This window comes from Amblyomma mixtum, chromosome 1, assembly GCF_055824585.1.
Source record: "Amblyomma mixtum isolate Tamu chromosome 1, ASM5582458v1, whole genome shotgun sequence".
Taxonomy (NCBI): Eukaryota; Metazoa; Arthropoda; class Arachnida; order Ixodida; family Ixodidae; genus Amblyomma; species Amblyomma mixtum.
The window spans coordinates 290168487-290196414 of NC_143012.1; the positions used below are offsets into that span (position 1 = coordinate 290168487).

The window sequence follows — 27928 nt, forward strand, 5'->3', positions numbered from 1 at the left end:
CATGCAGCTCTTTGTTCTGCAGCGACTGAGCAGCCCACATTCAGAAATTAGAGCACTGATTTGAAAACTCGGCAGATGACTCTTAAAGTATTGCTTTGTAAACTGTCTACGGGAAGACTTTTTATCGCTTCCACCAGTGTATGCGAAGATCTGTTTTTGCACCTCGAAGCTGATGTTATTTCCTCCTAGGGAGGTATATCTCACCATCAAGCACCTCCTCTACACAAAGAAGCTGCTTTACTTTATTTTTTTTGTATTAATGCTGAAATACTGTTTGTATTAGTCATGGATTTGAAAATTTGGGCGATATTTTTACTTTCACAGCCGCGACGTTGAATCTCATCACTACGTCGTCCCCCTTAGCATGAATTGCTTTGGAACTTTAAACACCCTAAAACTTACCATTTTAATGAATGGCTACATTTTAATGAAGGACACAATGCGTTTTCTTTTTATGCGTTCTCAACTACAATATTCACTAGGCATGCACGCTACACTTGAGTCTTGACCATGAGTTATGCCCGAGGTATATAACTCATGCATTCTGTGCTCCCATCCTGAGTTCTTGAAATCCTTGAAAGACGTTGCTTCACAGAGTTACGTTCCGCAAAACCATGCACCGCCAAGCAAGAATGCAGCCTTGACCGCGTCGCTCGTGCTTCGAGATCTCCATCTGTCTTCAACCATCGTGACCGGAAGTGTCAGAATAAGAAAGCGCTAACATAAACAGAAAAGCACGTGAGGCGAAAAACGCGATTGCAACGATGGAGGGAGTCAGGAAAGCCCCCGTCGTCGTTTATAAAGGGCTTCCTGCGGTCCGCGTCTTGGTCTACAGCCTCACCCTTTCACGCATCGTACTTTCACTTTGCGAAAGCGAGCGCAACAGCGACTGGTGATGTAACCGCAACGGAAAGTCGCCGGATGAGGACGCACGGCTTTGCGTCGCGTCACCGTCTTTTACTAGAGGACACGGTGCGTTTCCTCTCCGAAGCGCAGATCCGGAGGCGCGAGGCCTCTCGTGAGGGGATGAGGTGATCCTGAACTGCCTCGCAGTGTGTGGTCACCTTAACAGCCACTCTGGAAGCGCGGCTGAGGTTGTGGTATCTTGAGAAAGAAGGAAAGCAGTAAAAAAAAAGGGGGAGAAAGCAGCCAGTGCTGGCAGTGGCCACACATGCCAGCCGCAGCCTGGGAGAGCTGCTGCTGTGGTACTTTCTGGAAAACAGAAATAAAATAGCCACGGCTATGGCCAGCGAACAAAAAGGCCATAGCGCACTCTCACAGTGTGCAGATGCGACAACTCCCTTTTCTCCACGCTTTTTCTCTCCCCCACTTTATTCCTCTCTCGCGTTGCTGGCTTGGAGGTCGGCACCAACCGAAGACCGACGTTCCCTCTCTCCCATTGTTGCCGGGGTGGTCAGCACCAACCGAAGACGGACAGCGAAATTTCCGGTGGAGAAATTAGCCCCGCCACTCGCGGGGAGAGAGGCGCGACGGGACGCGAGAAAATCGGTCGGTTATATAAGCCCAAAACTGGGTCCTCGGCGAGGGGATAAGCGTCCCCGTGTTTTTCACTGTGGCAGCCAGTCGCCGCGATGCTAGCGACCGTACTGAGGACACTGGTGAGTGGACGCCGCGTGTGTTCTATACTGGGGTTGACCCTAAGGCAGCGGGCGCGGCGTAACATTCTCCGTGACTAGTTTTGGGGAAATATTGCCAGCTTAAGTACTGGTTGTCGAGCACAAAAGGACAGAGGTGCTTGGATGTACAGTAGGGACCACTGTTAAAGGGAACATTCGATCGCATATATTTCCTGCGTGCTTAGTGAAGCGCTTGCGCCGACAGCCTGCAAAAATGGGCTGCACCAGGCGCATGCGCGGAATGAACGGCTGGCCGGGATTGCTCTGTATGCCCTCATTTCCAACATTCTCGGGCAGAAATTCTGAGAAATAGGAAATTGAAAGCCGCTGTTATGGAAACATTGAAGGTAATGGTCCCTACATATGATCTGTAGCAAAACCTTTCTTTTATAATGTTTCCTTCGATCCCATAGAACAGTTAAGACTGCCATAAAAAAACAAAGGGAGCGCTTTTGACGATAGCCAAAGCATTAATAGAAAACAAGATAGAAGACTCCCGTCGGGTAATCTGCGGATATATTGATTGTTAAAGTGAAATCTTACATTATATAAAAAATATTGCGTTCACAAATGGTTTCCTGCTCAAAAATGCATTTTTCCCAAATTGCTGGGCATATATGTCACCGATATTCGCCGGATTTGGGCTGCAGTGGTTCGCTAAGATCAATGGCGGCGCGATCGCTTGTTCCGCTTAACAGCAAATCAAACTGCGCATCCGAAAAAAAAACAAACAGATGCAGCATTTACAAAAATCGTCGTCAAAATGCTTCCAGCAGGCGTATAAATTCCAGCAGGCGTAGAATGCTCTAGAACGCACTAATGTTCTAAGGTTCGCCTCCAGAAAAAAAAAGATGCAATCAGCGAATGGTCTAATTCTTTCCTAGTATGCAAATAATACTCGGAATACCGCGTTTGCGAATGACATATTTAAGAGACTGCTGTGAAAAGTGTCATGAAAACTGGCATGATTTTAATTAGCGTGTATGGAAGGAACGTCGAGCACTGTCGTAGCAATGTTACAATCTTACGAAACTCTCACCATCCTCAACAAGATATTGTACGCCATGAAAGAACGGCCTTTCTCACCAATATCCAATCAGCAGGGCCTTGCGTCAACTGTGTCATCATGTCTCTGCGAAATTCGTAATCTCTCACCGTCTCTATTACGCTAGCAAAATATTATCCAGGTGGCAGTACAGAGGGGCCAGGAGCTCAAAGCGTCTCTTAAAGATTCTTGAAGTCCCACTTGGTTAATGTATAATACTGAGACAGGGTGCTGTCATGTTTCGCTGCAGATATTCCTCTAATATAGCACAAGCAGCATTACTTAACAGGCAAGAAATTCTATTTGGTATCATATTGTTTTCGTGGTACACAGAGAGGTGCTTTATGTTTAGCATCGTAAAGTCTCATTTTATATAACACAAGAAAAACCTTGACTCTACCGCCAGATGCCACCAAAAAAGTTTTAAGTGCATTAAGCATGGAACGAGGATGCGCACAGAACTTCATGGTAATGTCGTTCCCTACTTCGGTTATGTTTTCCACGGTTTCTGTTCTAATCCTGTAAACTAGCGATTATATTTTGCCAAGTAGGTCGCCTAAACAGTATTGCTGAGCTCTAAACAATCTAATGCGCGCCGCTACCAGTGTGAAGCAGCTAATATCCTACAGCGGACTTTTAAACCGTCGAGCTTTTTTGAGTCGCGGGTGCCTCGATCCTTTAATACTGTGCAGTGCGTGATGCACCATCGAGTTCTGTTCACTAATAACATGGCGAAACGGCATATGGAATGCTTCACGTATGCTACAAACATTGCCAGGCGCAAGTGACGTTGCGCTTCGCAGATCAATCAAAGATCCCTCAGGCGGTCTGCATTCCATGGAGTACAGTGTGACTGAACGCTGTTGTACAAGCAGTTTGCAATGCTCTCGTGATGCCCTGCTCCAAAGGGAGGTAGAAGGATTCGCCGCAAAGAAATCCACTCACGTGAAGAAGCAAAATGCTTTACTTTCGAGAAAATTCAGTGTCAGCTTTCTTGGTGTATGCACAAACCAATGAAACACCTTTTCATGCAGAAAAAGCCGAATAATGTGGCCACCGCACGTGCACCATCTCCTACTTATTCCAAAGTGAGCTTCTGACACAAAGTAGCTCTCTGTTTGATTGTAATGTGCAGCGTTAAGTACATTGATGAAGCTAAGTAATATTTATTTTCCTGCGTGAACATGGGCACAAATAAACGGCGCACGCGGTTATTTTGCGGCGTATAGATTTTCCCCAATACATATTTGGCATGGAAATAAGGTCACTGCGTGGGCACTCAGTGGCCAGGATTCAGCCGCTTGAACAGTATCGATCTCAGAAGCTGCGTGCCACGACCTTGGATTGATTGAGCCGTCCGAATAAAGCGCTCTTAGAGGAAAAGCGCATCAAAAAGGACCCCCATAAGACGGTTATAGAAAGAAATTAAGCCGGCGTTGCCATGACGACAGCACAAAGGAATTCCGGTACTGCAGTAAAAACTCAGACAGCTTTTGATCGGCCAACACAATAGACCTACGCTGCAATAAGTCTCGGCAGCAAAAGGAACTAAGCGCATTTCTCAGCGGAGAGGCTTTCTCTTTTCTTCGAGGAAATCATATCCCGCCCGTTCCTTCACAATTTCTCAGATTCCCCCTGAGCCGAAGCTCTTTTTCCAATGACTTTATGATTTTGATAGCCCAGGCGCTCTGTCGACTTGACTGTAAGAAACAGCTTAACCTGCACTGCAAGAAATTTCCCAGCATGTCCAATCTGCTGCCAAGAATACGCTTTTTCATTGAATTCTGCTGAGGACCGCGAAAGAACCAGCGAGGAAATCATACGAAGCATAAAACTTGCATAAAACACAGCGGACTGCAGTAAAATTAGCATTGCGTTCTCCATACATTGGGCTTAAGGTCTTCAAAGGTTTAACGTCGTCTGAACGGTTAAAACCTTGCCGAATTACAAGTTGTAGTTGCACAAATGCGCTAAGTCGCGGCAGTTTTCAACTTGGTTTTTCTCAGACACATTCACGCCTCACGAGGTCCCTGCATTACTGCAATGCACTTATCTATATTCCTGGTCCTGTTCTTCGTCCTGTTCACTGTATGTCATCCCTTTAATATTCATTGAGGACGCAAGGATAATCACTCATAGTGAGCGGGCACTAGTAAGTCAATTTTATACATTCTACAATTAAATGCCGGTGCAGAAAAAAAAGGACTCCTCAGAGGAACTTGCTCAAATGCTCAAGCATTTTCTTCGACACATCCATGTTAACGCAGTGAACGCGAAGACGTGTCTGCTTTTCCAACAGCAACTGGAGGCATGTGTTCCTCTCCAAGGAGCCGAGAACTTAGCGAGTATTTGAACATTACGGCGCAGATTAAAATCTGTAATTTTTCACCGCAGATAGACTTGTGCCCGCGCCAACAAGCAAAGAGGGCAAGATTAAAAACTCAGAAACTAAGACCACCCAACCGAGCTGGAGAGGCAGCTAGCTAGCCATCATGGTGTCAACCGCAGGTAGTCCTTGCGCGAGGGGGACAGCGTCACGTCGCAAGGCGGCCAAATATAGCGAGGGGAAAAGAAGTGAAGGAATATATCAGATAAGAGCAAACAACGCCCAGAGGGGCACCTGCGTCAAGAGCCCAAAAGATGGATGACGCCTACACACGCACGCCAGGGTGCACGCAGACGGGTGAGGCAGCCGGACGCCAGGGAAACTGCGCGGCTCTCGCGTATGCCAGATATCGGCAGCGGGCCACTCCGCCGTCAGCAAGATATTGCGCAATTAGCGCCAGTTCCATAAATCACGGCGGGTAATAAGTGGCTTCGTGGCAAACTCAACGCGAACTCGCGCGCGGACTGCCTTTCAGGGAGGAGAGGAACAGCAATTGACGGACGTCTAATTAAAGAGAGAGAGAACGAACAGCGCGGAAGAGGAGGGTACGGATGAAAGGGGAAGGAAGCTGGAATGCGGTCTCGTTTTTACTTTTTTTTTATTCCTCCTACTTTTTCCTGGCTCGACAAAACAGCTTTTTGCTCAGGGGAAGCTAGCTTGCGATAAATGAAACTTTTCGGGCTTCGGAAAAAATGAAGTCCGTATGCACCGCTTAGCAAATTCGCTCGTTGCTGCCAAGAACATTCCTGGAAAAGGACAGGGTGTAGCGGGCTTGATCACGGTTAAGTAGTGCGCAGCGTACAGTCCTTATGAGTAGAAATTTCACTAAGCTTAACTCTTCAGTAATACAAAATATTGGGCTCATTTCATTTCATATTTCATCAGGAATACCTACAATAAAATTTTAAACGCAGTGACCTACAGAGGAAACGAAATCAAGGGCAGTAGAGAGCTCACTTTAACCCTTTCCTGAAAGAGAGAATAGGCTCTGTTCTACTGAGCCCCGATCTGAAAATTATATGGCTGAGCTTGCCGAAAAAGATAACATAAAGAGAGAAGGCAGGCTTATAGTTGCGCTGTAATCCCATTGAGAGCATTAATAGGGGATGCGGTTTTTCAGCGAAATGTTTTGATTTCTTGATGAGTTTCCATAATATTTTATGGCCATATTAGAAAAAAATTCATGACTACTCAAAACATTTCATGGTTATGCCTTGAGAAAAATGTTTTGTAATACATTCTTTCTTATGAGCCCTGAGGAAAGGCTGCGCAGTTAAAAAAAATGCGGCACAGGGCTTATTTAACCCTCACTGCGTTGCCACTTGCGTACTACAGGTCAAGACATATTCAGAGTAGTGGAAGAAAAGTTGGATGAGTTGGATTTTTTTAAACCAGTGAAAGAGCCCTGTGCACTAGAATTACACTGTAGTAGGATAGAATGTTGGGGTCAGATTTTATTTTTCGCAAAGCACAAATCTTGGTTTTTCATTTTTGCGATGTAGAGTCTTTGACAAATCAAGAATGGCAGAAAAATCTCCCACAAGAAATTTTAATTTCGGAAATTTTGAAAACCATAGAATGCCTTGACCTGCAGTATGGCCCTTGGAGTGCAACAAAACAAATGGGGTCAAGGCAAATAAAACAGTCGTGAATAAATCTGCTACGCACGATGCGTACGTAGACAGAACACAGTAACGGAGAAAAACGCCCATTTCCCGAGTGCTTCACCGTGATACAGAGCCGCCGTGGTTCACGAAAAACTTTTTTTAAGCATTTCCCAGCAGATTTCAGCAAAGAAACTTACTTTAGAACAGCATACAAAAGCATGGCATACAAGCGGATACAATAATTTTCATTTGGCTCACTTTGGGATTTAAAAGCCGCGCCCCATCTTAAACGAACTTGTACAGAAAACACTGATAAAAAGTATATACAACAACAATATCCACTGAATGATTAGTGTCAAAAAGCAAACGTAAGCGTAATATGGCAATAGTCATATTTCTGAACAGACAAGTTTCACAAATTGGTCAATTTCTAAGGCAAACACTACGCGAGATCATCAAGTTCATTTATCGAAATTTGTCCTTATCCTTATTAAAGACAGCTTCGATTTAGCCGGCTTATTTTAACGACCTCGATTGTCCGCCACGCAGATATCCACATTGTTTAGAAAGCAACAGCATGCTAGCCGTTCATGCGCGGAAATCTATTTTGCCTTGTCAGGCAGTGCTCATGTCAGTTCTATATTTGCAATTATTTGACAACTCAGTGCAAAATCACTATGATTACGTATTCTAATGTAAGGGAAGCATCCTACGAATGTGGCGCGCACTCCGCTACGGTCATGGCTATGTTAGCTCTGTGCATCTATTATAAACGAATGCTGTAATCACTCCTGATTACCGCGTGACACATCAAATCCACCATGCGTAGACACTAGTTTTCAGGAAATTACAGCCTTGTGTGAAAGCAAGTGGGCGAGCATTATTTTCTTCATATTTTTTCAGTACACATGAAAGCAGCGTTCCTGAATATCGCTGCGAAGCTAAGAAGCAGTGCGTGACGGAGGAACTGCAGGATGCATTTGCTTCGAAGTTTGAGGAGTTTAACTGACGGAAAGGAGAATTTATCTGCTAACTTCTGCTACTATAGTTTTCAGCGGAAAGTGAAGCGGGACATTCTGCATATATTTTATGCTTGCAAATATAATTACCGCACGGCTTCATGCGATCGCATTTGTGAAGACAGACACAAACGCCTCTCCTGCTTCTGAACACAGCGTTCAGCACTAAACTTCAAAAATTTACAACGTACATAATAAAACCTTGTGACATGGTTATATATTTCCGCTTGAGCGGCGCCGTTTTGGAGCACGAGCTTAACCTGTTTTCAGTTGTGCATTTCTTGCTTTCCTCTTTGTTCATGCTGTAGCAATCTTCGCCCCAGCGCTTGCACTGCAGTGTTGAAAATTTCCTTAAAGTATCAAAAGACCTTTGAGCGCAGAGGCAAGGTTATCTTCCAGGCAGAGAGTTTTGCGTTCTCTTCTGAAGCTGCCGGATATTTATATCAGAATGAAAATGTTTTGGCTTGCACTGCAGTGTTGAAAATTTCCTTAAAGTATCAAAAGACCTTTGAGCGCAGAGGCAAGGTTATCTTCCAGGCAGAGAGTTTTGCGTTCTCTTCTGAAGCTGCCGGATATTTATATCAAAATGAAAATGTTTTGGCTTGCCCTACGGGTGCTCGAATAAATAGAGATAAATCAGAGACAGTTTGGCAAATCAGAATAAATCTCTTCCTAAGCCACCTCCAAAAAAGCACTGAAGGTTTACGGCCCTGCGGCGGCCTTACATAAAAGGCAGTTCTATTTCTTGTTTGGCGAACAATGTAACTAAATTTCGTAACTCCGTTTTTGGCTTAGTATAGACGAAATTAATGAAGAGACAGTGAGACTGAGCACGATTATAGGCTGAATTTTTATTCAGCAAAAGGACATTTATATGGACAATAGGGCAAGGACACCACTTTTGTTATCATGATGATAAAGAATTTTTGTGGCGCAAGAGCATCTGTGGCCACGGAGTGCCATGACACAAGGTGGTGTAAAGGACCCCTTTTCCAAGAATTTCACCCAGGATAAGCCGAGCACCAGGCCAGGGGAAAGCTTGCACCCATTGTATCACCGGTGGGTGCCCGACGGCATTGGGGATCGAACTCCGCACCTCCGCCATGAGAGGCGCATGCTCTACCGCTTGGAACACGAATGCGTGCACCGCGTTTCTTTGTGTCTAGCGTACGTCTTTGTTCATTTTGTCTGGGCTAAGCACATCTAAGTTACAATAGCGAGGCACATATGCACGTTTCCAAAGTTGCTGCTCATATTTCAGTGTCCACATAAGTGTCGTTTTGTTTAAAAAGTTAGTTGTTGTTCTACCGCCCAAGATGTGTTACCGTACATCTTCCTTCATATTACCTATACTAAGCGCACTCATGTCACGATGCTGTACCAGTTAGCCACGTTTCATGAAGTGGTAACGAAGTCTGTGAGGTATATACAGGCGCTCGGCAGTTTTTCAACGCGTTAGAAATTTCTCGAGATAGGATAACTTGTCTAAGATTTACAGAAAAATGCGAGTAGTGCTTAAGCAGTGTACTATGGGAGACGCGTTCTAAACTCCTTAAGCTCGAAGGGGACAATTTTTAAATTGCTAAGGGTTATATACTGAAAGAAGCAGGAGCGCTAAAGTTGAGCCGTCTCCGCCAAAATCGTCGTGCAAATCCCGCTCCCGAGTTCCCCACCGAAGCCCAGATTTTCCCTGTCATTTTACATACAGCAGCACTTCATCTGGAGCTGTTTGAGGTTGGACTTCAAACACATATTATGTAAAGCCTACTCTCCGACCAAGGTTGTGGCGTCACGGAAGCACGACATAAAAGGAAAAAACAAAAACAAAATCAAAGCACGTCACGGACGTTTCCATTGGCAGCAAAGAAAAGGGAAGCAAAAGGAACATATAGCGGAGGATTTATTCACGGACGGCACCATCTTTTGATTCCTCCGTTTTCTCTCACCAGGAAGCCCTCCGTTATTTCTTTTTACTGCCGTGCGGCGAATTTACGAGTCGAGAGCACGCCACAGGAGAAGCTAAACAGGGAAGCAAAGCTATAACCGCAAGGTGCGCAGGTAACAGTGAAATATGAACGTTTCTTCAAAAAGACAGCGCCGGCAGGAGAGACGCGAAGATGCGCCGCAGACTGCGAAGGAAGCCGCTCGGGGTGGCGCCGTCTGGCCAGTCAATATGTCTCGGAGAGGCGGGGCCCGGGCTTACGGTGTGCCGCCGCGAAAGAACGGGCAGATGGAGGTGGCCGAAGAAACTTTCCATTCATCCGTCTTCTCCTTTTCTTTTGTCTCTCATTTTTCTTTTCCGTTTTACCTGGCTTTCCAACCCTGAGCTTCTCACTACGGTATTTCGCTTCGCTTGGAAAAAATTACTTGTCTTTACGCTTTTATTTGCGCAGCACACTGTGTAACATTATCAATAAAAGCGATTTTGAGCCAATATGCAGCGTTCTCTGCACCGAAGGGCATGTTATTCAATTCTAGAAGGGGTACTTTTACGTATCTTCTAGCTAAAGGTATATGGCCACGTTGTAAGTGAAAAATTCCGATACACATTGAAGAAGGAATGCAGGATTGAGGGAATGATGCAGAGGTTAGTTTGCCGTACACTTAGCCTACTACTCAAGACCTGCTGGGGTGAGGCGGTGCGCCGACACAAACACGCGCGCACACCCTCTATGCCTCGCCCACTTACGCACCTACAAATACATGCATGGGAGCACCACAAAAACGAAACAGAGTTAAAGATGAAGGACAAGATGAAAACCTCGCCATAAACTGGACAGTAGTTAGCGCGTCGACTGGTTCTTCATGCTTGTGTGTTTACCCTCTGCGGGTCCCCAACATAAGAGATCCCCACCAGGTTGTCCAAATTTCCCCCCTTTACTCTATATGAAGCACACAGGTAAGCACACCCTCAACTCTATACGCAAACACTTAAGATATATGCATCGATATTGACTCTGTTTGCTAAAACAAACTTTAACCAAGATATGGGCAGGGCATGTAATGCGAAGGCAAGATAACCGCTGGTCCTTAAGGGCAACGAAGTGGATTCCAAGAGGAGGCAAGCGGAGCAGGAGGCGGCAGAAAGTTAGGTGGACGGTCAAGATTAAGAAGTTTGCGGGGATACGGCGTCCGCAACTGGCGAAGGACAGGGTTAATTGGAGATACACGGGAGAAGCCTTTTTCCTACAGTGGGCGTAGTCATGCTGATGATGATGAGCCCACAACCTCATCCTTGCACGGCACATCCATTTCCATTGAAGTTTGCATTTTCCCCACTTATTCTTAATTTTCAACTCATCTTCGCCTCCATAGATGAGCGTAGCCGTTCAATGTTTGATAAAAAAATTAGACGCCCAGTTTGTCTTCGTCCTAGTTTGCATTGAGTTTGCATTATGATTAGAGGACAATGAAGAAGCAATTGCTTCCTGACTTTACAGCAAAGCTAATAAACTCTCTTTGTTCTTCTATTTCGTAATGACTGCGCTCATGTAGAGGGATGGAATATATATATAGCGGAGTAAACAAATAAATCTCCAAAACAGTTATGTTCTGCTAGAAAATTGAAAGTGCACACAGCCCCGAAAATTCGATCGTGAAAGTGCCTATCCCTTCGACTGCGGCGAAAGCGCTGTAAATATTTTTATTAGAGCGGTGTGAAGACACGCGTGTTCATTCGTATATTTTTTGCGCCAGACAGGTTGTAATTGACGTTGGCATTCATGGTATCCTGGACTTAGTCAACACTGCCCGGGGAGCTTCAACCCAGGAAATGTTCCAGTCATATCTTGTAAAAAAATAAATTGAAAAACCATAAAAAAACGAACATTTCGCAAGTTCCGCTTGCATTACTTCGTTTGATTCGTGATGCTACGATGGGCCTCGGCGTTAAATCGTACATGTCAGAAGCTACGCACGACTCAGCGTCTCAGCGCGGCATTCTTTGTTGTGCGTCAGTGGAACTAAAATACCAGACAAAGCTGACTGCGCAGTTGGAAACACATGGGTTGCGATATCTGTACCATCGCTAGACAGGCAGGACAGGTCTGTAGGAGATGCTGCTCCTGACAGTTTTGTGGACATAGAAGGAGCGCATCCCGCCTGGTTCAGATTGAAACAGAGCACATCGCGCAATAACACGTGCTGCTTGAAGTCTACATCAGTGTGGCAGAGTGAAGCAGTTAGTAATATCATACTATACAAGGAGTGGTAACCGTATACATTTTATTTAAGTTCGAAAAGACAACCAACCAAAAACTTGAATAACACACGGCGGTTCAGAACCTACTGGATTTCTTCATTAGGTGTGACTGCGGACCAGTTGCAGCCTGCCTTTTTAAGCACTCGTTTAGTCAGTTGCGTCAGTGGTCGTAGATCGGTGATGTAAGATGGGGGAAGGATTCCAGGGAAGTGGTTAACATTTGTCCGCGTCTGCTATTTATACCATGACTCATGTAAACCCCTTCTTTGCGTGCGCAGATTGGTGTCCAGCAGAATGGTCCCCTCGAAGTCAATCTTGTGGTCACATGCTTCGCAGTGTTGCGCCATTACACTTCGATCCAGTTCATTTGTTTGACATCCGCTTTCTGCTGCTTCATTCTTGTCGAGGAAGTTCTCGGTTTCGCCAATGTACGACGCCGAGCACTTCGAGCAGGGGACCCTGTATACCGCGCCTTCGGAATTTTCCTTGGGGTGATGGTCTTTTGAGAAAGAAATAGAAGTCTGTTCGGCTGTTCACGCTCGACGGTAAACTGTATGGCTGGTCCGATTGACAAACCTCAGTTGAAAGATTTTTTTTAATTTAGCTGTATGCGCGTTTTCATTGCAGTATGAAGAACACATGCTAAACGTAGGTAATTTATCTCTAATGGCACACTGTCAGTTTCGAATTTCAATTCATATTTTAACGCTGGTTTTCATTTTTGCTTCAACCGTCAATGAGCTCCTCTCAACTGACCTATCGGTAATGAACAATGTAATTCCATGTGTTTGGTCGGTTGTCTTTTAAACAGCTCGTATCTATAATATATTTCTAAACTATGAAGATGTCCCCTTTGAAGGCAGGAAAAAGCAGAATGCAGGGTGCTTTATGAGGCATGCAGCTTCTAAGGAACCTTTCTTTTCGAGTTACGATCGCTCCTCCCTCTCCCCCCGCCCCCCTCCAATGAATGAAAACGCAGCCAGCGTAGAAGCCGAAGTGTTTCATTCATAACACTTAAAACACACTGGACAATTACTATACTCGGCAGTGTTTGTCACAAAGCAGATGATTTTTTGTAAACTGCAGTCACTACATTTTCCGACATCACCATATTTAAGTTGTCGACGTTCATTGTAACTTCAGCGCCCAAGTTCTTGTTCTTTCGGGTGTCAACGTTGAAATCATCAACAATTAGCATGTGGAAGAAACTGTCAACACTATCTTATATATACACTTGTTGAAATCGCTATCAAATGTGGTTACCAAGGTAAAGTAAAAGAGAGGTAAAGTAGGTAAATACGTCATGTGCCTCTGAGAACAAATAAGAAGCTCCGGAGGGGTCAAGCGAAGGACGACATATGTTGTCGAGAACCAATCGGAAGCGTTGTATGAGCCTCGTGATCTGCAAGTGCTCACGTGATGCGTTATGCCAACGACGACGCTAACGCATGAAGTCAGTCCCTAGCAGATGCGCCGTAAAAAAAAAAAAATATTTTAAACTGCGTTGCGCGTTAACAACTTGAACTTTTCACAATACACTCATTTTGAGCTCTGCATACTCTACCGACCTGTGTAGGCTGTGGCGAGCATGGGATTCGTCTTTCTGTCGACGCCGTCTGCTGCGGCGACCGGGAGCACATCGGAAGAGAAGACATCGCCAGCGGTTGCAGCGGAGGACCTGAAGACCGCCGCCACCGGCCTTGTAGGAACCGGAGGCTACGGCGGCTTCGGAGGTGTGGGACAGGGCGTCAATAGCTTCCAGAGCGGCTATGGCAACGCAGGCTTCGGCAAAGGGTTCGGAGGGTTCTCAAACTACGGCAACAACAAGGTGAGGATGGCCAAGAATCGTGGGCAGTTTCCTCTTCACAGAACAAGCAGCTTTGACCACCTGCAGTCGAACGCCATCTAGCTCAGCTTTCGGTGACCGCAACGGAGAACGTCTTTAGCCATGCATCCCTAGAAAACGTCAGAATTTAAGAGGAATTTCAAATTACCAGCTTACTTTTAATGTCCTTGCTTATATTGTGCCACGTTTTGAAGGTATTCGTTACTTCTGAGAGCTGGAAGGAATAGTTTCCTCGGCCTGCTCTCGGAAGAAATGCCTTGAAATTTCTCATTCTTGCTGCAGCGCTTTTTGTTTTTGGGTTAATCGGTTAGGTGCGCGTGAAATACGGCAATCACCTTTATTTCACTCAATTTTCCAGAGATTTGAGTCTTCAAAGTGATGTGCTGTACACGGTAAGACAAACTGAGACTACTGGGTTGCCCGGAATAGCTGCACATGAATTAGGAGTTTGATCACAGCTTCAGATTAAGCTAAGAGCTGCGTTACAAAAAAGTGCAGGGTGCTCTGCCTGCATTAAACTGGCACAAACAAAAGGATATGCGCAGACATAACGTCAGACTTCAATTTCAATCCTACTTCTAACCGGGCATGTTTTTATGAACCGCAGATTTATTTTAGCTTGCGCTGCTGTAACCATACACCTCTTAAGGGCTGTGTTTTGAATAAAGTCGTTTTCTCGCTCGCCATCTGTCGCGCACAATAACATTTGTGCACAATGCATGAAATGAAGTGAAGGTGCATACCGCATCATGCCATGCGCAATGTAAAATATTTTCATCATCATCATCATCAGCCTGACTACACCCACTGCAGAGCAAGGGCCTTTTCCATGTCTCTCCAATTAACCCTGTCCTTCGCCAGCTGCGGCCACCGTATCCCTGCAAACTTCTTAATGTCATCCGTCCACCTAACGTTCTGCCGCCCTCTGCTGCGCTTGCCATCTCGTGGAATTCACTCCGTTACCCTTAAGGAGCGGCGGCTATCTTGCCTTCCCATTATTAAATGCCCTGCCCAAGCCCATTTCTTCCTACTTATTTCGCCTAGGATGTCATTAACCCGCGTTTGTTCCCTCACCCACTCTGCCAGATTCCGATCTCTTAACGTTACACCTACCATTTTCCTTTCCATAGCGCGGCAACTCCTTACAGAAATCCTGCAGCAATCAGACGTACTATACGTACTGCCGCGAATCGATCAGCAAAAAGAAATTACAGCAAAAGGCTGCAAGAAAAGATATTCTTTTGCTAAGAGAAATATTTGTATGAGAGGAAAACAATTGTGACACCATCAATGTGGAAATAAAATTATACCTTCCAATTGCCACGTGTTTGGCGAAGGTCTTCAATGCAGAGGAGGTACCGACCACATTTTGCATAAAATCATTCCAACTTGTTGACTCCACTGCTCCTTCCAGAGCACCGCGCAAAAATAATAAAAACCCGACCTACGAAAGCTCATACGGAAGGGGAAAATTAATTTTCATAATTTTTCTTGAGCTTCGACTGCGCTAACCAAAAACACGTGTTAACCGCAAGTACATGCATGTCCCTGCTGTGCAAATGCGCAGGCGTTGGCGGGCGGCAGCTTTGGAAAGGGTTCATACGGGGACGGCGTGGTGTCGGCGTTCGGCAACCAAGGACTCGGCCAAGGTGGACTCAGCAACGTGGCCGCTCACGGACTGCACGGCATCTCGGGCGCCCAGGGTTTCAACCACCAGGGCGGCGTCAACAAGCAGTTCGCCGGAAAAGGTGCCGCCAGGGACCAGTTCAACGCTGGACACAACAAGGTGAGGCACCGCACCAACAGTTGTTTCTGTCAGCGCCCGGCATAGGTGCCACTGCATACTACATACTAGCAATTTACAAAATGATGAGTTCAGAGTAATTAGCCGCGATGTCAGAATCCAATGAGTTTTTACTCAAAGTTCTTGTGTGATAGAGGGCGGCAGGGGTTGCCAGCTCTGTAGATTGCAGAGCATAAGTGGGAGAGCCAAAGAAGAGCATAAAAACCCTGTTTCATGAAAAAGTACTGCAACTGTGGACAGAAGGGCGGTGCAGAAAAAAAGGAAAATGAGAGGTATTGCATCTACGCATCGGCTTGAGAAAGGCAAAAATGATAGCGGCGGGGTATAGGATGACTTATAGTGTGAAGTCTTCCTCTTACCTGCTGAAGGGCGACGCAAAAGCGAGCACAAAAAGGAGCAAAGGCCCTCCAACGCCCTCTACCCTTTCTTCCCACTTGATTGTGAAGGGCCATGCGCATGATATAGATTTACGCTTGACCTTTCAGCCTTGCTCTGTTACTGGGTAGGTCAACAGCGCCATGAAACAGGAGTTGTTGGAAGAGACATACGGCGGAAACTTGCTGCAACACGCAAAGGGCAGGCACATATGCGCTCTGAAACGGCTGGGTTGTGATTAGGTTGAATAGTTTGCTATGAATGACCAAAATGCATAATTATTATATAATCACCATCAGAAGCAATGCTTGTATTAGATATTTGGAGACGAGAAAAGGTTCAAACTTGTTCTAGTATCAGATCCAAAAACGTTAATGAGGAGTGTAGAGTCAACAGAAGTTTTTGTTGCCCTTTTACCCCCCGTGAAAGTTTCTTTAGAACCAAATCTTATCTATTATGTTATAATTATCTATAATTATGCTCTCTAATAGGATCCACCTGTCTCCTTCGAAATGTCAATAGCGACGGTTCAAGATACTGACTCGAAATAATAGTACAACTCGTTATATCGACAAAGTGCGCAGGTAAATTAGCAATGAGAAAACGCAATTCTGAAACTACTCCCCTCTTTTTACTCCGTCCTACTCTCTTCCTGTTCTCAAAGGCATAAAAACATGCTGAAAAAGCGGAACCGTGTCGGCTGCGTTTTTGCATTTGAATGAGAGCAGCTACAGGTCTTAGTTTCTCAGTGGGGCGTTCAATCAATAAATCGATTCCACTAACGAGGCTATTTCTCATGTGCAGAGCAGGGGGCCAGACCTTACTTTTTCTTAACGTGCAAGCAAGGCAATATCTTAGGTGCTCCTGAGAACGACGAGGTAATTGAGTTTTCCTTTAGCTCTTCGAATCCCGACTCTGTTTAAAATAAAGCCGCTATGCCGAGCACTACAGGAAATAAAACAATGCAGCAACAAAAACATGCCTGAATAGTTAATGAGATGATTAGCTTACGTGCGCGAGTGCTGTTACTACTCGTTCTAAGACGCCTTGGTAAATACAGTAGGACGCTTTATTTTTTTTTCTCTCCAGTCGAGAGTATAATCTACGTCTGCCCAAGTTATGTGCACGGCCTTAAGACTTTGCCTTTTCATGAGCATAAAAGACGTTTTTTTTAAAAAATCATATAGACATTTATCATAGACTCACATAAACCACTTCTTTTATATTCAATTCACGAAGATTGGGGTACACCTACAGTCATCAAAATCTAAGACCTCATCAAATTGATGGGCATCGCCTTTGAATCCTCTTGGAATGGATTTTTTTACCTTCGCACTGCAGACTTGTCCGAAACAAGTTGAAAAGTAACGAAGAATAAACTAAGGCACCAAAGGGAAAAGCCGTAGGGATATCTGCACGTCGGAGCAAGCTAGGAGCAAATATATTGGAAATTCTGATCTTGTCCAAGTTTACAAGTAAAAAAGCGGCTTTGTTATGTATGTCTAGGTCCCCATTTTTATAGATTCTTTATATTTATAATTCGGAGGCGGAAACTGGACGCTGTGGAGATTGTAATGATCAGCCTGAATGCGCCAAGGGCAGGACAAAGAGAACTCCCCATTGTCTTCCCTTCTCCCTTTCTCACTGATCTCCACTTCTTCCTGTCATCCTCTCGCCGATGCCAACTTATCTACAAAAACATCCTGCTGGTATCTCTCCCCAGGACTTTCACCAATCCCCAGGTATAGATTTTTCTTCCCCTGCAATTCGTTATGTTTCTGCATATGCGAGCATTGAGCAGCACGTGGCCGCCCCCCGGGAAATAAGTATTGCCTTTAGAAGACCTAAATTACAGGCTGCGCTGATCGAAAGATTTTGTACCATGATTACTGTGCTGATTTAGACAGCTTCTGTTCATATTACCAGGCGAATTCTGTTCACTTCCACGTCCGAAAGCAAACCACCAGGCGTTGATCTAACTACACCCCAAGAACTTCCTTTCTGCGCGATAGCTGCCGCTTGAAATTTGGAAACTTGCAGAGTTTGAATAGCATTTTCTCAAATGGCATGATGAAATCACAGGGAAAGATATAGTGCATTTTGGCCGCTACCCTCTAATAAAATCTTTCCAAATCAAAGACAATCTCTGCGAAAAGGTAGTTAGGAATGGTACTGGATGAAACTTTGACGCTCAAGGCACAGCCTTCAAAAATCTGTTGAACGCAGACAGACCAACCTGTATACATTTAGGGGCGCTAGGCATAAGTGAATCCGCGTGCGCATTGAACTCTCAGAAAATGACACCGGCGACTAAGACTCGAGAAAGAAAGAGTCCAAAGGACATTATAACTTATTCTTAACGGTTCCAGGTAGCATTACGCTCACCATGAAGGATATCGCTTTCTGTTCCTTAGATTTTTTTTTTTCACTAGAATAATGAAGTGCCATTTTTCGTGTTTGTAAATTCGACGTCTAGACGGATTCAGTCACGAATCCCGCATGCATAAATGAACACTAATTCGATTCCCTTCAATGAAGGTTGAACGTCCCGGCTACTCATTCTATATTTGTGCCTATATTGCGTTTCAGTTTTTTTTCTGTAATGACTTGACTTGCGAGAAACGTAATTATTTACTAAGAAATCTTGGTACGACGCTGGAATCAAAGGGTTGAAAGAAGACCGCAGTCGTGGTAGAAATCGCTTAGCCAACTTTCTCGAAATCACTCGTGGATATCTTCAGATTTTCTTCATTTCAAAGGTTCCTGCAAGCCAAACTGTTCTTTGTCGAATGAGACCATTAAGGCAAAAATTGAATTCAACCCCGTTTTATGAATGTTGCTCGGGAGCAAATATCTGAAACCAATGGGTAATGTATGTATGTCTTTACATCCACATTCACGGGCTCTGAAGTGTAAGATGCGAAAATCAAACCTAAGGAATAGCTCCTGGCGAGCAGGAGGTTCAGATATAAAAGGAACGCAGCAGCGCACACTTCATTTTTCACTCTAAGTTCCCTTTCGAAAGAGAAATCAGAAATTTTATCGTCGCTATACACCATTTTACGAGTGGCGGGCAGGAGAGGGAGAAATACTCTCAAACACGTGCGCTGCGCGACACCCCACTGTTGCCGTCTGATAATCCGGCGCGCGGAGCAACGTCCACGGCTGCTTAGCTACCGGTCAAGCGCGTGTTTGCGTCTGTACAACCAAAGCAGCAATGTTGTACGGAACACCAACGTCTTCTAGACATTATTGTTTTATTGTCGGTTGCGGAAATAGTCGACGAAAGTAGAAAAAAAAACAAACAAACGCCGCCAGTATGTACGCGCACCATGTTATGCGAAGGTCTCAGCACGTCTGCGGTGTCCATTTCTTCACCGATTTTCCGCCGGTCCCGAGTTGCATTGGCAGTGGACGTAGTTGGTGAACAAAAAATACTTGCGCCAAAAAAAAAGCTTAAACGTTAGCGCACTTTGCGAACTAAATGCAGAAAGAAACAAACCCACCGCCTGTGTCTAATATCGGGCGCGGAACGAAGCGCCACGCGTGGGTTACCAAACTATACTCTGTGCATAATTTTAGGAGATGGAGTATTTGGACGGCCTTGGCAGAGCTCTTTTAATTCAGCAGTACACTATGTGAGGACATCACAAATTTGGCCACAACTTCGTTTCGCCGCCCCACATGATCGTCAATATCAGGAGGGTATGGGGATCGCCACCTGAAAAAAAAAATGAACATGTCGTTAGTGCAAAAATACTAACTTAATTTGCACAGCATAGCATGAATAAAAGCGGCGACATGAACTTTTACCCAACTGCAAAGTGAGGAAAAATGCAGCCATGGCAACGTAAGATGAAAAAATACATGGCATGCACACGACGGTAAACTCTGCCATGCATTTTAATAAATTACTCGCCTGAAATCGCATCGAATGCATTGTAAAAAAAAAGCCACACTATGCATAACCGTAACAGGGATACAACAAACGCAGCGACTTGAGCAGTGCCCCGACCCGATTGAGATTGGAATTCTCAACACAGGTGAGGCGATTCTACCTGTCAGTAAGTGGTAATAGCGTTCCATTAGCGTACCAACCTATTAGATCGTGTAATTGCACATTTTCTGGTATTTGTGCACCAGTGAGTGCTGGCGGGAGCGGAGAAGGCGAGAATGCAAATTGCTTTCAGTCAACTGGCTTGTATCGTTCGTAGTACGAACAGCCCTACGCAAGCGGAAGGAGGGGCCGAATTTCAATTTCATCGCGCGTATCTCCGCAAACAAACATTCTAATCATCAGAAGTGGATTCGTTTCAGTCATGTACTCGCTGTTTCCAAAATGTTCAGTTTGTAAACTGGGTACTCTGTCGCAAGCTCAGCATCTAAACTGTCACACTTGCCATGTCCAAGCAGGCAGCGAAAGCGTTCATGAAAAACTGCGCTCCACGAAAAACTAGATATTCATTGCTCTCCGCGATCTTGTGTTTCAACACATTTTGCTTTCGTTTTTCTAACATGCAACATCGTGCCGCATTTGCCCTACAGGCAACCGGCCACAAAAACTGCGCGCGTGAACTGCGAGCCTGGCACTCACCGATGCTGATCGTTCGCTGCGTCGAGGAATGGTCGCTTGTTCCCAGTTGGTTATTGCAGGAGCTAATGGCATAGCACACACGAGGATGTGCACGAGGCGAACGCCCACCCAAAATTTCTAGGCTTGGCAGGAATAAAACCGGCGAATGACACTTCCAGAGATCGCACGCTGCTTCGGATGCAGCCCACGGGCCGCAAATTATCAGCCCACGATGGCGTCGGCGGTAGGCGGCGCTCGAGTAAAACAAACATGGCGGCGCCCAGGTATCGAAACTAAAATCATGTATAGGTCCTTCCTAATATTTTTGGCCATGAACTTCTAGAAACAACAAAATTTTTTGCAGTAGCAACACCGGCATCAGCAGTATTTCGCTGTCCCTTGTCACAGTGACAGGACAACAGCAAAGTAATACAGCACTAACGAAAATTATTGCAATGTTGCATAAACATGTGTCGCTGCGACAAAAAAAAAAACATTTGCTCGTAATTTTGGTACAATTCTGCCGTCTTTTTTTCGATGGGAAGCACATGATCACAGACACCATTATGGAGGAGCCGAGTAAATTTGCAGCTCCCATAGACAGATTACCATATTCATTGGCAGCACGAAAGTACAGTTTTTCTATGTTAAACCTGGAAAGCGCATAAAAACAACGGACAACAGAAAGAGACAGACACACGACCTCTCTTTCTGTTGTTCTGTTGTCCGTTGTTTTTATGCGCTTTCCAGGTTTAACATGTCTAACCAACTCGCCCAAACGCAGCCATTACAGTTTTTCTAAAAAGATAAAACCTTGTCCTTTCCACTGATGGTCAATGAGTGGAACAGGCTGGTGTCACTGAGTGCTGCACAGAAAATCTTTTCAGATCATTTTTTTATCAGATGTGTGACGAAGCGCGCAATTCTCTTGCGTGTGTTTTCCATTACTTTTGTGTGATGGTACTTGTGGAGCGCAGCTGGCCTCCTTCGGTGCATATTTTTCATTCTGCATTATCACCTGTGTCATGGTACTTTAATTGTTGTACTTCGGCCTTACCAGCAAATGCTATTCTCATCCCCCCCGCCGAAATAATGTGTTCTGGTGGTGCAGGACTTTGTGATCAATAAATAAATAATTCTGATAATTAGGGAAGGGGGGAGGAGGGGAGTGCTTTTCAAGTTATGCTTTTAAAAAGCCAAATCAAGGGTGCGTTAATTCCGCTAGTGCGATTAATATGCGATTAAGTACGGTACTACATTTAAGCAACCAGCAGAACACAAAGTTCGCACCATAAAAAGCAATCTTCTTAGTGTCTTTTCAGCACTGTTAGCGAGGCAGTATGCTTTTAGGTTTACCGGCTGATGGTGCTTTGATATCAGTGGGAAGCGAAAAGCAAGGCTCGAGTAAGCAGTAACAAGAGCCACCGCTGAGGCAAAGGTATCCACCGAAATCAGCCATCAGAGTACAGAATCATTGCTGCATCATGTGCGAGCAAAATCTGCGCTAGCCTGTCAAGTTTTACGTCTTTCTGGCGCGTTTAGCACAAAATCATTTTTGATTCATGTACGCCCACTACAACAAGGCATACTGGAAAACATGTCCAGCATTCTCATACAAAAATTTAGAACAATTGAAAAATTGCCAGACACTTTTATGGAAATATTGAAGATAATGGTCCATTCTTCTGATATGTAGCAAAATCTTTATTTTTAACCGTTTCGATCGATCTCATCGAAAAGTTCTCATCGATCTCATCGAAAAGTGCCATAGAAAACCAATGGGGGACGCTTTTGGCGGGGAAAAACGTTAATAGAAAAAAAATATGTAAGACTGCCATCAAGTGATCGGCGGATATATTGATTGTTATAGTCAGGTCTTGTATTACATGAGAAATTTGCGTTCATAAACGGTTACCCGCTCAAAAATGCTTTTCCCCAGAATTTCTGGGTATGAGCACTTATTCTAAGAAACGGCGAAATAGAGATTAGATGGTACGAAAGAGAAGTGCCTAGAAAAGCGTTTTAAACTCTAAGGAACACAAACTGCCGCTAATCCGTTTGACCCGCTTCCATATGTTCCAAGTTTTCAAGCAACCCCGATGGCAGCAGTGGCCCAACAGCATACTGATCCTGCTCAGCAATTTTGCGCAAATCGCTCGTTTTGCCTTCAGATACTGCCTAGCCTTGTGTCTCCAAGCCCTTGCCGTACATGCCCAGTCGATGACTGCCCCCCGCACCCACACACCATCAGAGTTTTTAGGTGCATTATCGATGCGCCAAATCAGGCAGCTTTGCTCCAGTGGTAGGCTCCTGCAAGTTCTTAAACGCTCTTCTCCCAAAACGAGGCTTAGTCTTTTCGCATACCACTTACCACCCGCACCTTCCTTCATGCCTTCCTCGTATTGGTTCATTAGCCGGCTGTAGCGCTTTTATGCAAGGGCGCAACACTCTGGAACATATATAACCTAGGACGAAACAAACAAAAGAGGGGGATGAGGGGCTCGTTATAAATATGAGAGAAGCCAACAGCCACAGAAACCAAGGGCCACGAGGGATTAATTTATTTATTTTGTGCTGTTGTTCAATTCAGAATATTACTGAATATGTTGTCGCTTAAAGCTGATTGATTAGAAAAGCAGAAGAAAAAACAACCACATGCCGCCGGTAGGATCTGAACCCACGACCTCCGAAAATTACGCGTCCGGTGCTCTACCGCTGAGCTACGGCGAGAGCTGTCAATTCTTCTGCTTTCGGGGGTATTTATGTTTACAAATAACCTAACCTTTTAGAGTGTTCACCAGCGCCACCCACGCTCTTAAGCGGCGGACGTAGCACGTCATGCGTTACCGCTGATGTGACGTAGAACGTCATCGAACGGCGAGAGTGGAAGCTGTGTGAGAACCCTCTTATGCTTCCTATGGCGTCAAGGCTGCCAGAACCGAGGCCCTCGCTAAGCAATTAAGCAAACAAGAGAAGGGGGATGAGAGGCTCGTTATAAATATGAGAGAAGCCAACAGCCACAGAAACCAAGGGACACGAGGGATTTTTAATTAATTTATTTATTTTGTGCTGTTGTTCGATTCATAATATTACTGAATATGTTGTCGCTTAAAGCTAATTGATTGCAAAAGCAGAAGAAAAAACAACCACATGCCGCCGGTGGGATCTGAACCCACGACCTCCGAATTACGCGTCCGGTGCTCTACCGCTGAGCTACGGCGACAGCTGTCAGTTCATTTGCTTTCGGGGGTATTTATGTTTACAAAAAACCCAACCTTTTAGAGTGTTCACCAGCGCCACCCACGCTCTTAAGCGGCGGACGTAGCCCGTCCTCAGTTACCGCTGATGTGACGTGAGTTTTTCACTCATTCAGTCAGTTAATCTATGTAGTCGAAACACGAAAGGCAGCCTGGTACTGTACTACGTAAGTGTACGTTAAAGAGCCCAAAGTGGTCTAAATTTATCTGGAGCCCTCCAATGCGGCGCGTTGTTGTCTTTTGATTCTTTGGTTTGGTTTATGGGGGTTTAACGTCCCAAAGCAACTCAGGCTATGAGGGACGCCGTAGTGAAGGGCTCAGAAATTTCGGCCATCTGGGGTTCTTTAACGTGAACTGACATCGCACAGCACACGCGCCTCTAGAATTTCGCCTTCACCGAAATTCAGCCGCCCGCGGCTGGGATCTTACCCGCGTCTTTAGGGTCAGCAGCCGAGCGCCGTAAAAACTGAGCCACGGCGGCGGGGCCTTTTGATTCACCTTTCCCTCATTAAAATTCCTTTCTCTCTCTCTTCATTCCCCCATTCATTCCTTCACTCACGTCGCGGTTGATGTGTCCACCATCAAATGAGGCAGTTACTACTGCCTTTCCTTTCCTCGGCAGTTATTTTCATTTAATTTTTGATTGGGCTCGTCTCTCGGTCATGGGGTACAATCATCATTAATCACCGAAGTCATGCCTAAAGAGGTGCGCTCCTCTAGTTTCTAGCTGACTATCATCTCTAAATGTGTTTCGCTCATGGAGAGTCTCAGGCATTATTCTTTATCTATTCCACAAAACGCAGCACACGCACGAAGCCAGCCGCCGCCGTTTTTCAATTTTTCTGCTACTTTTACGCACCAAGCTTTAAACAGTATGGTTTATGGTTTATGGGGCTTAACGTCCCAAAGCGACTAAGGCTATGAGAGACGCCGTAGTGGAGGGCTCCGGTATGAACATTTTATACTGCCGTCACAGGTACTGGACGGAGTTCAGCCTGGTTTGGCCGCCTGCTGTGGCAGAATTCAGATATTTGATAGAAATTGCATCGCAAGGTCCTGACAGAGACTTCTTAAAAGCTGGATGTAATATTAAGCGCCGTGTTTTTCTATGCGCCTCGCCCAGGGCTTTTTATTGGCTCACCGTTACCCACCGTGATGGCTTATATTAATGGCTATGGCGTTAGACCAAGAACTAAGGATCGAATATAGGCCAAGTTGTTTTCATTTTTATGGACACAAAATGCAAAAATGAATGTGTGCTCAGCGATGTTAGTTCCGGTTAAAGACCCCATGAAGTCGAAATTATTGCCGAGCGCACCGCTACGGCGTCTACATTCTGCCTGTGCAGTTCTAGGATATTAAACCTCAGATATAATACCATTTTTTTTTCGCGCAGCTATTGGCTATAGTTCATTCGCACAAACGCTCCTAATGCAGCCACCCCGCCAGACATATGCTAAGGCGCATAAACACACATAAATGCACCGACACGCGTGGTTCGGTTAACGCAGCAGCCAGGACAGGAGATAATTAGGTGATTCTACAGGGGGCCAGCAAGCACATAAATTTGAGTACTACAAACAGTGAGGCACAGTTAAAGAGGAGGAACGCAGCGTGCAAAAAAGTGAAGACGCGCAAATCCAAACGAGAAAATACGCCCGTTAAGCGACTGCGTTAATGAAGTGCTTCTGGGCAGCAGGTGGCAGCACTGTAAACAAAAGGAAGCTGCTCGAAAACGCTTGTAAAGGAGCCATAGGCATTCCTCATCACGTATGTTGACGTAAAAGTGAGTGTTCGTTGAAGGCACACCCTATCGTAGAGGCCACAGGTTCGCAAGGAGCGGAGCAGTGCCCTGGAGGCCTTCACCCCCTCATCCCTTTCCCCTCGTGTAGGGTAGCAAACCAATTATTCTTCCGGTTAACCTCCCTGCCTTTCCTCTTCAACCTCTTCCTCCTCCTCCTACGTTGGCCTAACCCGCTTCTTCCATTTTCTGTGTTTTCTGCCGGTTTCGTGCCTAAGGTCTTCGCCAAGGAGAAGGTGTACGCAGTAGACCAGAGCTTCCAGAACGGGAACCGGGACGCTTTCAACCAGGGATACAGCAACCTCGGGGGTTTCACGGGCCAAGGAGGCTTTGGCAAGCAGGACAAAGTCAACCAGTACGGGAACCAACAGTACGGGGCGTTCAAGGGATACGGACAAGGTGCCTACGGCAAGCACGGACGCCAGACATTCGGAGGAGGTGTGCAGGGCATCAACAACTATGGACAAGCAGCTGGATACGGGACACAAGCACAGCAGGGCAAGGGATACGGAGGCTATGGTCACGGAGGCGTGGGGGGCTACGGAGGCGCGATAAACCGCGGCTACGGCGGCTACGGAGCCACACAAGCAGTAGCGCCCTTTCTAGGCCGGCCGATCTTACACGGCGTGGCGCCTGGCTTAGGCTACGGAATTGGACATGGCATTGGACACCACGGAATAGGAGGAGCGCCGCTCTACTTCTAAGTGTAATTATCACGTGGAAGTAACTTTACGCTTACACTTTCAATGAGTTCCTAAACATAAATCGTTAGCAAGCATGGCTGTGACACCGCTGGCTGTACAGGCCCTTTGCGGTTGCGAACGCTCCACAAGAAAAAAAAAGAGGACCGTTGGAGTTCACTAAACCACCTAAAGAATTTCCTTATACAACGTTTATGTTGTAGGCAAGACCGACTTAATACGCACTCAAAAATTGAAGGCTAAAGGCATTTGCAGTCCAACTTAATGTTGTGATTCCATGAGATTTGTAGCGTAAAGCTGTAGGCGCAACGATAAAAATAATAACGAATGTAACTTAATCTTCACAATTTTTTCCTTGCAAAAAATTATTGCAAGAAAAAGAAAACGAAGGCCAATGCTGCTTTCAGAGGTGTTTGTAGCGACTTCATGCATAAACAGCGTTCCTTACCTGAACGTTATTCATTGCCATGAGAAGAAAACGACAGCTTTCACAGCCGTTCGCCATTCGTTTCTTCCGCGGCTGCAGCAGCTAGACACGCCTAACTTTTGCAACCCGCTGGTCATGTGGTTCACTTTCGATAAAATAGGCCCTGTCTGTTTTATTGCACACGTGCAAGTGGCTTTATTTATTAATTTTTCCTGTTTACGTTTCGCGTTGTGTTAATGTGCGTTGATAAGCCCATATCCTCCGAATCCCGCTAGTTGGAAGATACGTTAAAGGAAACACGAAAAAGGTACGCGCTTTTTCCCGGCACCCGATTAATTCGAAAAGCCTACCAAACATCATGAGCACTGCTTATTTAACTCTGCATGCGATAGCAGATACTTTCCGGATCTATCAGGTTGTTAGCGTCTCTTTTAAAATTGTGTTCTTCGGCGTATATTGACTTCGCACAGGCCATGAAAGGGTGTCAAATTGTACACTGCTTGCTGAAAAGTGGGCAGTAATAAATGTAAAGAGCCAAAAACAATCCAAAGTCGCATGTTTCGCATGTTACGTGTATTACTTGAACACAAGGTGCAACATTTTTTTTAAAGACCTCAATTCACGTGGGTGGAGTTGTGGAAGAGATTGTGTAAAATAAAATTTTGAATAAAAATCTATCCTACACTGGCATACCAAACAACGCCTCTGTGGTATAACACTCGCCTTTGAGCAGAGTACACAAGCCGCTTGTGTATGATATGTTGTGAGGATCACATGTTCGTGGAACGCCATTTTGCGCATTGTTCCCGAGAACCTTACACGTTGGCACAGGCAAGCGCATGTACGCACAGGCACACACTAGAACATACACATAAAACCACACAGCTCTTTTCAACAGTCTAGTCTATTACTAGATGGTTTGGTTTGGTTTATGGGGTTTAACGTCCCAAAGCGACTTAGGCTATGAGAGACGCCGGAGTGAAGGGTTCCAGAAATTTCGACCCGCATATATATATATAAAAGATAAAGTCACCACAAATTGAAAAACACAACAAGATTTAATTCAAGACGTTTCGGCTGGAGGCATAGCCTGGTCCTCCAGCCGAACGTCGTGAATTAAATCTTGCGAGTATGTAAATCTTGTTATGTTTTTCAGTTTCTGGTGACTTTATCTGATATTAATCAATCAGCTGCCAAGAAATCATTTTTGATATATATATATATATATATATATATATATATATATATA

General features: G+C 45.2%; 1 protein-coding gene across 1 annotated transcript; it reads left to right on the top strand.

Annotated features, from left to right (window-relative positions):
* The first annotated feature begins 1572 nt into the window (after positions 1-1572).
* LOC149372012 (uncharacterized) lies at positions 1573-26569 on the top strand. Its single transcript, XM_089585578.1, has 4 exons — positions 1573-1619; positions 13472-13723; positions 15309-15527; positions 25770-26569. Exons 1-4 carry the CDS (start codon positions 1593-1595, stop codon positions 26253-26255), a joined length of 984 nt encoding a protein of 327 aa, XP_089441704.1. The 5' UTR covers positions 1573-1592; the 3' UTR covers positions 26256-26569.
* The last annotated feature ends 1359 nt before the right edge of the window (positions 26570-27928 follow it).